The sequence below is a fragment of the Suncus etruscus genome, chromosome 9 (assembly GCF_024139225.1).
Source record: "Suncus etruscus isolate mSunEtr1 chromosome 9, mSunEtr1.pri.cur, whole genome shotgun sequence".
In the NCBI taxonomy this organism is placed as follows: Eukaryota; Metazoa; Chordata; class Mammalia; order Eulipotyphla; family Soricidae; genus Suncus; species Suncus etruscus.
Genome location: NC_064856.1, coordinates 98,020,595 through 98,031,944, shown reverse-complemented (window position 1 = coordinate 98,031,944; position 11,350 = coordinate 98,020,595). Strand labels below are relative to the sequence as shown.

Sequence of the window (11,350 nt, the reverse complement as noted above, 5' to 3'; positions counted from 1 at the left end):
ATCTAATATTTTGAAACCTTAAATTAACTTACTACATATGAATATAGCACAAAAAAGAAAAGTTGAAGTTAGAAAACATGCAAGTTTTCAACTAAAAACTGAGCAATATTTAGTTACTTAAGACTAATTTTAATTATTTAGTTCTTTTACATATCTGCTTATTTATACAAATTCATTTAATAAATGTATTGTCTTTATGAGTAATATTAGAGTTTCAAATATTCTTCATCTTAAATGTTAATGTACTGAGTTAACACCTTAAAAGAATTTGTATCAGAATCAACTGGATATATATATCCTGAAGATACCAAATTAAGGTATATAATTTAAATATTACAATAACAACTATTGCTTAATTTATCACAGAAAATAAATCTTTTGGCAGAAGGATAATACAAAGACTAAGATGCTAATATTAAACATGGCCTCCTAGCACTACATATGGTCCCTGAGCATTGCCAGGAATTAACACTAAGCAGAGAGCACAGGGTGGGCCCTGATCACTGCAGAATATAGTCCTAATCCACTTCCTAACCAAAAGCAAGAGAAATCAGTGATCTGAAATTTAGACTATTGCATGCAAAACTCAAACATTTATAAATATGACAGTATTAGAAATATACTTTAAGCAAAAATTGCATGTAATTAAAGAATATAAGAATTTTTAAAATATACTCTTGAAAACTGAAAGTCATGTAACAAAAAAACACCAAAATTGGTAAAACTTAGAAAGTGTTTACTAGGAATATTCACATTTTAAATTATTTTCCAGAGAAGCTCCTCCTTAGTGTTACAGGTAGGATAGCTTACACTTTATACTCTTAGTTTATTTTCTTGGTCCAGAGCTTCCTCATGGCATTTTTCATTTCTGCATTTCTCAGAGTATAGATTAAGGGATTCAACATAGGGGTAACAACAGTGTAAAACACAGTCAAGGATTTATCAATAGGTAAGGTAGAAGGAGGTCTCACATACATAAAAATGCAGGGGACAAAGAAGAGGACCACCACAGTAATGTGGGAGCCACAAGTAGACAAGGCTTTACGTTTCCCTTCCTGACTAACATTCTTCAGGGAGCGCAGAATGACCGCATAGGAAATGAGTAAGAGCACAAAGATGCCCACACAAATGGTCCCATCATTGGCAATCACACTGAGGCCAATAATGTAGGTATTAGTGCAGGCAAGTTCTAATAAGGGGTACATGTCACAGATAAAATGGTCAATGACATTGGGGCCACAGAAAGGAAGTTTATAAACAGAAAAGAGTTTAACTACAGCATGCAAAAATCCTCCAACCCAGGCCAACATTAACAACAGAACACATACCCGTTTATTCATAATTGTTGAATAATGTAAGGGCTTACAGATGGCTACATAGCGGTCATAGGCCATGGCCACCAAGAGTAAAATCTCAGCACCACCAGAGAGGTGCCCTATAAAAAGCTGACTCATGCAGGCATGGAAGGAAATGGTTTTTTTCACATAGAGTAAGTCTATGATCATATTTGGAGTGACTGTCGTCGCATAAATTGCATCCATAAATGATAAGTTGCCAAGAAAGAAGTACATAGGGGCATCCAGGGTTGGACTGATCATCACAGTCACAACAATGAGCAAATTTCCTGACATTGTCACTATGTAGCACAGCAAGAAGACAACAAATAGTATCTTCTGACCTTGGATGCTCTGAGTGAGCCCCAAGAGGATAAATTCAGTCACATTGTTCCTTTGATCCATTCGGTCTGTCTCTTCTGTCTGTCTCTTTGCAAAGTTCAGGAGAAAATTAGCTGTAAACATAATGTATAGTAGCAACCTCCTGAAATTTAAGGTAATTTTTTTATTCATTTAAGAAATAGATACCCAGATTATTTTCTTCTGGTACATACAAGAGATTATAAAATGCAAGGCTACTTAGATAATGATTCCTAACCTTAGCACTAATACAGACTATTAGCAAGAAGTAATTAAAGATAACTATTGAAAGAAACATATTAGTAAATAATGAACTATTATGATTAGATGTGAATTTGTAAGCTTATTATATCATACATTACAGTAAATACATTACATAATTTTAAAAATCATTTACAAGTTTCACAAAAATGTAAAGGAAGTTTTTCTTCATATTTATTTTAAGTAACAAGTCAGAAATTTATGATCTAATGCAAAGATAATTGACAAAACATTAAAATCTCAATGATTGAGATGAAAAGATGTTATAAAAATAATATATTAAGGTTTAGCCAAAAGATTGACATTTTAGGGCCCGGAGAGATAGCACAGTGGTGTTTGCCTTGCAAGCAGCCTATCCAGGACCAAAGGTGGTTGGTTCGAATCCCGGTGTCCCATATGTTCCCCCGTGCCTGCCAGGAGCTATATCTGAGCAGACAGCCAGGAGTAACCCCTTAGCACCGCCGGGTGTGGCCCAAAAACCAAAAAAAAAAAAAAATTGACATTTTAGAAAATTTAGGATTGATATCCAACAACACAAATGTAACAGTGAGAAATTAAAGAACAGGACAACATCAAAGAGTGAAAATAAAATAAGAAAGCACACTTCTAATGAAAACATCCAAATGCCCCATGAACATATATAATACTATGCTAAAATTTGCTTCCAAATATGATAGTACTTATTGTAATAAAGCTAACTTTCTGAACCTTCAGATTTTTTATCATTCTTGAAACTTTAAAAATTAAGAAATTTGATAATATTTCATTACTCTGCCACAGGATGTAAGTATTAAAAATGAGTTATTAAGAGCTCAAAGGGCTGGTGCATATGTATGTATGAAGGAAACTGAGATTCAATCCTTGACACTGCATGGACCCCTGAGCACCTCTGGAAGCAATCCTGAGTACTAAGCCTGGGACAGTTTCTATGCATTGTCAGGAGTGCCCCAAATCAACAGACAAATTACATAGAGATGATTGACAGGTAGGTAGGTAGGTAGGCAGATGGTAGATAGATAGATAGATAGATAGATAGATAGATAGATAGATAGATAGATAGATAGATAGATAGATAAGTAGATAGATATACCTCAATTGTAACATATGAGTTTAGTTTTTTCAGAATAGTGATGCTTAGATCTAAAGATATGGTGTAAGTGATTGAACCCATGACTGTATGAATGAACACCTAGAGTCAATCTGTTCACTAAATGCTAAAACTACTAACCTAACTTGAATAAATTGGTTAATTGTATAAGCAGTTAGCATCTGAAGAATACTGATGAAAAATGATGATCAATCGTCCTAAAATAAAAATATCCAAAAGAGTATTATAGTCAGTCCCTGGATTAATTGTCCTCAGAAATCTTACCGGTGGATTATCACATTCCCAAATAACTTTCGAAAGAAATGTGTATTCTTAAATGTCATCTCTTAGGGGAAAAGCAAGATATAGTTCAGAAAGTTATGGATTAATATACCCACTAGAACTCTGTATGGTGAGAAAATATTTCACCTACCTGCTCAACGGTGAACTTCTCACTTGCACTCAGAACACTGATATCATCTCTGTACACAGAGAGCAGAGAAAGGCAGGCATTAACACTGCCTCCTACACTTTTTCCCAATGACCAAATTCTTCCAAGGTTGAAGGAAGTCTGATTCATTTTTGCCATTGAGAAAAATATTAGCTCTAAATTGCAAGGGTTTTCAAAATAGGTACTAATATTTTACAATGTAAGGAAGTCTTAAGAAAGAGACCAAAAATGTTAATAGAAATTTTCATAATGAAAAACAAATTCAAATTTAATATTTTAGGTTAGATTAAAAAAACTAACTTTGTGAAAGAGGAAACTGTGAACTGTTTTAATAAATATGTCTGTTTCTATTTCCACCAATAAAAATGAGAAAGCTTTTTAGAGAGAAAAGAGACTGAATAATTTGCCTTGCACAGAAGTTATCCTGTAAAATGCCCCATCCAGAACTTTCCAGCATCATCCCTAAACCTAACTACCAAGAGTGAAATGATAGTTTTTTTATTTTACAAATAATTATAATTATAAGTGACAATTAAATTTTATTTGCTTAAACTATGAAAAATTATATATTCTGTGCATGTACTTTGAATCACCAGTGTCAGATTAAAAAAAAATCCATAGAAGAAACCATCTCAGGGGTAAGGGAGAAGGTCTGTAAAAATAGTCTTCAACTGAAGCACAGTAAGTACATCTTGTAGAATAATTCACTTGGCTCATATCCATGGTTGATTATTCTTTAATTAAATTCATTGGGACCTAATAATAATTATAAGTTTATTCTTTATCTCCAGAGATGCCACCAAAATAATCCTCATGTAAAACAGCATTCACATGACCTCTGGGGTAATAATCATAAAGTAAAACTTGAACTCAAATTACAAAAAGGAAAATTCCAGTGGAAAGAAATAAAATACATAAAAATTTTACAAACTAAATTATAATTTTCATTGTGATATCTGTAATGTGTTCACTCATGGACTATTCATCAAAATAGTGATCATAATTTCAAAATATTTTAGCTCATATAAAATGGTAAGAATGGAATTAGAGATTAATAAAGTCAGAGCAACCAAATTTTCTATAAATTAAACCTAAGGTAGAAATACAATTTTGAATATAATAATAGAGACCAAGAGTGTTTAGAAAGAAATATAAAACATTTTGAGACTTAGAAAATAAAAATATGGGGCCGGGCGGTGGCGCTAAAGGTAAGGTGCCTGCCTTGACTGCGCTAGCCTCGGATGGACCGCAGTTTGATCCCCCGGCGTCCCATATGGTCCCCCAAGCCAGGAGCGACTTCTGAGCGCATAGCCAGGAGTAACCCCTGAGCGTCACCGGGTGTGGCCCAAAAACCAAAAAAAAAAAAAAAAAAAAAAAGAAAATAAAAATATATTAAAATAAGCTAAGCTTCTACCTCAAGTATCTGAAAAATAAAAAGCAAAGCAAAACCTTCTTTTTCAGGACTAGAGCCATACTATCGTGGGTAGGACATTTGCCTTGCATGCATCTGAACTGGTTCAATATCCAGCATCCCATATGATTACAAGAGTACGCAAGGAGAAATTTCTGAGCATAAAACCTAGAGTAACCCCTGAGCACTTTGGTTGTGGCAAAAAAAAAAAAAAATATATATATATATATATATATATATATATATTTCTCAAAATGCACCATTAAAACAAAACAAAAGAACTTGAAAATTTAAAAATCAGATTAGAAAACATGAAGAATTAGGTAAAAAAAAAAGTCTTCCCTAAAACAAAAGCTCAGGTCCAGATGGACTCAAAAATAAATTCTTTCAAATCTTTCAACAGAAACTACTACTGCACTTTTCAATTTTTTTTTCATAAAATTGAAGAAATAGGAACTAATTTTTATTAAGCTTACATGACCTTGATACCAAAACCAGACAGAGATGCTGAAAAAAAAAGAAATTAAAAAAGAAACCTACAGACCAATAGCTCTGATGAACACAGATGCAACAAAATCCTGACAAATAGGATACAATGCCTCATCAAAAAGATCATACACCACGACCAAGAAGGTTTCATTCCAGGAATATGAGGATAGTAAATCAATCAAAATAATACACCATATCAACAAAAAGAAAAAGAAAAACTACATGATCATATCAATAGATGCAGAGAAAGCATATGATAAGGTCTAACAAAAAAAATTCTTGATAAAAAAAAATTTCTCATCAAGGTGGGAATAGAAGGAACTTTTCTCAATATAGTCAAGGGCATCTATCACAAGCGAATGGCAAATATTTTTAATGGTAATAAACTAAAAGCCTTTCCTCTAAAATCTCGTACAAGACAAGGCTGGCCTCTCTTACCACTATTATTCAACATAGTGCTGGAAGTACTTGCCATAGAGATTAGGCAAGAAAAATAGAACAAGGGCATCCGGATAGGAAAGGAAGAAGTCAAGGTCATACTGTTTGTAAATGACATGATACTATATTTAGAAAACCCCACAGACTCTACCAAAAAGCTTCTAGAAACAATAGATTCATATAGCAAAGTGGCAGGCTACAAAATTAACACACAAAAATAAATGGCCTTCTTATTCATCAATAATAATAGTGAAGAAATGGAAACTAAAATACCATTCACATTCGTGTCACAAATTTAAATACCTTGGAGTCAACTTAACTAAAAAGGTGAAAGACTTATAAAAACAAAATTACATAACTCTGCTTCAAGAAATAATCTAAGAGAGCACAAGTAAATGGAGACATATACCCTGCTCATAGATTGACAGGATTAACATTATTAAAATGGCAATACTCCCCAAAGATTTATACAAATTTAGTGCAATTCCTCTAATGATACACATGACATTCTTCAAAGAAGTGGATCAAACATTCCTGAAATTAATTTGGGACAATAAACACCCAGGAGTAGCTAGAGTAACCCTTGGGATAAAGAATATGGGAGGCATCACTTTCCCCAACTTTAAATTGTATTATGGTCTATAGTCATTAAAACAGCGTGGTATTGGAATAAAGGCAGACCCTCTGATCAGTGGAATAGACTTGAGTATTCAGAGAATATTACCAGACATACGATCAATTAATCTTTGATAAAGGGACAAGATATAAAAAATGAAGCAAGGAAAGTCTCTTTAACAAGTAGTATTGGGACAACTAGTCAGCCACATGCAGAAAAGCAAACTCACACTCCATCAAACACCATGCACAAAGGTCAAATCCAAATGGATTAAAGACCTTGATATCAGACCCAAAATGATAAGGTATATAGAACAACACATAGGTAAAACATCTATGACATTGATACTAAAGACATCTTCAAGGATGTCACTCTCCAAATAAGTGGAAGCACAGATAAACAGATGAGACTATATTAAGCTGAGAAGTTTCTTCATCTCAATAAAATAGTGACTAGGATAAAAATGGGAGAAACTATTCAACCAATACCCTTCAGAAAAGGGTCTAATATCAAAGATATACAAGGTACTGAACTTAACAAGAAAAAATATAATCCCATCGAAAAATGGGCTGATATGAACAAACACTTTCTCAAAGAAGAGATACAAATGACCAAAAGACACATCAAAAATCGCACCATATCACTAATCATCAGGGAGATGAAAATCAAAACAACAATGAAGTACCATCTCACGCCACAAGATTGGCACACATTACAAACAACAAGAATAATTAGTGCTGGTGAGGATGTGGAGAGAAGGGAATTCTCATTCATTGCTGGTGGGAATGCTGTCTAGTCCAGCCTTTATAAAAAAAAAAAAAAAACAATATGGAGATTCCTCAAAAAAAGAAAACTAGAATTGAGCTCCTATATGATCCAGAATACCACTCCTAGGGATGTGCCATAGGAACACAAAAACACAATACAAAAATGACTTCCTCACACCTATATTCTTTACAGCACTAAATTACAATAGCCAGACTCTGGAACCAACAAAGATGCCCTTCAACAGAAGAATGGCTAAAAAAAAAAAAAAAACTGTGGTACATATACACAATGGAATATTATGCAGTCATCAGGAGAGATGAAGTCATAAAATTTTCCTATATGAGCATGGACATGGAGACTATTATGCTGAGTCAGAGGAGAGAGAGAGACACAGAATAGTCTCACTCATTATGTGTTTACAAATGATAAAAGATATTATTGTAATAATGCCCAGAGACAATAAAGATGAGAGCTGGAAGGACCAGCTCATGGTATGAAGCTCACCACAGAGTGGTGAGTGCAGTTAGAGAAATAACTACACTAATAACTATCATGACATTGTCAATGAGTGAGAGAAGCAGAATGCCTGTCTTGATTACAGGCAGGAAATGGGGGAGAAGAGAGATGAGAGGCATTGGTGGTGTGAATGTTGCATAGTTGAAGGGTGGGTGTTCTTGTGTGTGTGTGTGTGTGTGTGTGTGTGTGTGTGTTTGGGCCACACCCAATGATGCTCAGGAGTTACTCCTGGCTATGCTCTCAGAAATCTCTCCTGTCTTGGGGAACAAGTGGGATGCTGGGGGATTGGTCTTAGGTTCATTTTTAATTAGACATGCAAGGCAAATACCCTACCACTTGCACTACTGCTCTTGTCCCAGCAGGTGTTAGTTTTATGACTGAAACCCAACTACAATCATGTTTGTAATCATGGTGCTTGTTAAATACATTATTTTAAATAATAAAGCATGAAAAATTGAAAGTAACATAATTGTATAGCTAATATATTTATCTATATGAGAGATATAAGAGATGACTGCTAGGAATTGAATCCAAGGTTTCACATATGCAAATTTAGCATTTTACTACGGAGGTACATCCCTGATACATTATGTGTGTTGTTTTGCTGGGGGGTTTTGTTTGTTTGTTATTTTGTTTTGTTTTGTTTTGTTTTGTTTTGTTGGACCACATCCAGTGACGCTCAGACACACAGAAATTGCTCCTGGCTCAGGGAATCATATCAGATGCCATATCTATGCCTTACTGCTCCGGCCCCTGTTTTGCTGTTTTATTGTTATTTGTGTTTTGGCCTCTCCAGTAGTGTTGAAGAGCTATTTACAGTTTGGAGTTTCTGATGCTCTAGGGACAGCCCTAGGCTTAGTTTAGACCCTGGGTCTCCTGCATGTGAAGCAAGTGCTCTAGCTATTGCATTTGTCTCTGAAATTTTAAAGCATTTTTCAAGAAATAGAATTCATATAATACAAACAGCATTCTGTAGCTTTTTTGTTCTCAAAATAAGGACTAGAATTCTAGAAATAAAATTCTCTAATGCTAAGTTGATCTACCAACAAATACATTATATGCCAAGAGACAACCAAAAGTATTCAGTCTAACAAAGTCAAGAGCCATTTGCATTAACAAAACTTCAATAAAGATCAAAAGACACTTAACTTCAGAATAAAGTTAGCTAGATAATACAGTATTCTCTATAAAATTCAATTCCAATCTAGTGGTGGGTCTGGTATTACTGTATTGCATACATGACACTAACAGTATTGTAAACCATGGTGCCTCAATACAAACTAGACAAAATATGGCTTTTTAAATTAATGGAGAAAGAAAATAAACAGATACCAAAAAGGACACACAGATGGCAATTAAGAATATGAAAAAAATATTTAAAATAATTTATTAACAGTGAAATGTAAATCAGAACAACAGTCAAATCCCATTCTGGACCAATGAGAATAACATATATCAAAAGTGTATGGAAACAATCATTAGTGGTAAGAATGCAGTCAAAAGGTAACTCTCACTTTCTATTGGTTGGAATGTCATCTATCTCATCCTTTATGGAGAACAGTAAGAAAACATATCAAAATAATAATAATAATTAAGCTTTCATCTGATTCAGTAATTCCATTCCTTGGTTTCTACACCCAGAATCTAATGGTCATATTTCAAAAAGGTACTAGTATTCCTGTTTTAGTGCTAGTCAGCTAAGCCATTTAATAAGTTTTAAAGAAATATATATTTATATGTATACAACATATATGTATTAAGGGTCTTCCTTGTTTATGATCAAAAAAAATGTAAACTTTAAGCTTCGTACCCAGGACATACATTAGTGAGGATCAAGCCTGGGAATCCTTATGCACCTTTGGAGGGCTCTGCAATAAGATAAGAGCAGCCCTACATTCTGTGGCTGTTATGTTGAATGACAGATTACATTGATCATAAAATAAGAGCCCTAGAAGGAATCAGAATATAAAGTTTTCATTCAAAATTATTTTTCAATTAAAATTATTGAATTTTTATAAGTTCAAATAAATAAAAGAGGTATGACCATGAGTTTATTTGATTACATGCTTCCAACCATAGTGAAAAACAAGTATTCTATTTCTAGTCCAATGATGGTAGGAAAGAGAGGAATTTTATGAATAAGGGCTTGTTAAACCAAACAACAAAACATGACTTATATATGTACAATATTCTACATTCTATTAATAAGAGAATTAAGAATGAAATATATTCTTCAAATTATTCTTGGTGATAGCATCCAAAATACTTGGATGTATAAATCAGCATTCTTCAGCCTGAACATCAGCACCTGTTTGCATACTGGTTTGTGCTCTAGCAGTTATTATCACTGAATAGACCATGGGTTTCCAACACTATCACCCGTGAACCATTTTGGTACATAGACTAGCAGATGAAGACCACCTTTAAATTTCTGAATAGTTGGAGGCCGGAGAGATAGCATGGAGGTAAGGCATTTGCCTTGCATGCAGAGGTACGTTGGTTAAAGTCCCAGAATCCCATCTGGTCCTTTGAGTCTGCCAGGAGAGATTTCTGAGCATAGAGCCAGGAGTAACCCCTGAGCCCTGCCGGGTGTGACCCCCCCAAAAAATAATAATAATAATTATTATTATTATTAATAGTATATTTTAAGTTCATAGATGAGATATCAGTTTAATATAACATGTAAAAGTTCCTGGAGACCTATAGAGAATTATGAAACATTAAATAAGATCAGCAGAAATATTCTCAGGATTTTAGAAAATAAATATGTCATGTTAATAAAAATTTCATCGAAGTTGTTCTGCATGAAAATGCAGTTTCCTGATCATGAAAAAAATAACCAATATTTGAAAAAGTGACTTATTTTATTGCTTATTATCTTGTTAAAAATATTTTTCTGTGTGTTTAATCTCCCTAAATTTATATAATCCCTGTTGCATCATTTCTCCTCTAATTTATGATATAAATAGGAATAAAATTACATATTTAATCTTGAAAACACAAAAATGAAATAAAATTTTCAATAATTAACAATAAACTTTGTATGAAGAGTTGTAAACAAAGAGATTTTTTAGATTCTTATCAACTTACCTTAGTTTGGTTTAAATTACTACATACATTTCAGACAAAGCTTTATACTAAATGTGCTCATATAGTAGAGTAAACCAGTCACCATCAAAATTTTTTATTTTATATTTTGTTGATTTAGTAATTTATATCATTCATTATTAAAACATTTTATTAATAGACACATGGAAGTATTTTATATAAAATAAATTTATGAATAAACTATAGTATAACTTAACACATGAACATAAGTATATACTCTCAAAAAGTACTTTATACACAGAAATTCAACCTCTCTTGCCTAAGAAATTATTAAAATTGTGAAAATAAATTTTGATTATTGAAGGTATTCACATGACAAGTATTTTTCAATATGAACAAATTATAAACCAGAATAAAAACTGTTTATTAAATCACATATTAGTCATATTAATCTAGTCAAATTACATTTATATAATATAATCAATTCAATGCAATTACATATATAAGCTATATGTAATAATTACAGATATCCACTGAAATAAGCAGCTCTTTATTGAAAAATAAGTGATAT

At 33.0% G+C, this 11,350-nt stretch overlaps 1 protein-coding gene across 1 annotated transcript; it reads right to left on the bottom strand.

Annotated features, from left to right (window-relative positions):
- Positions 1-821: 821 nt before the first annotated feature.
- LOC126017892 (olfactory receptor 4A15-like) lies at positions 822-1,745 on the bottom strand. The gene has a single exon (XM_049779957.1). It carries the CDS (start codon positions 1,737-1,739, stop codon positions 822-824), a length of 918 nt encoding a protein of 305 aa, XP_049635914.1. The 5' UTR covers positions 1,740-1,745.
- Between the last annotated feature and the right edge of the window lie 9,605 nt (positions 1,746-11,350).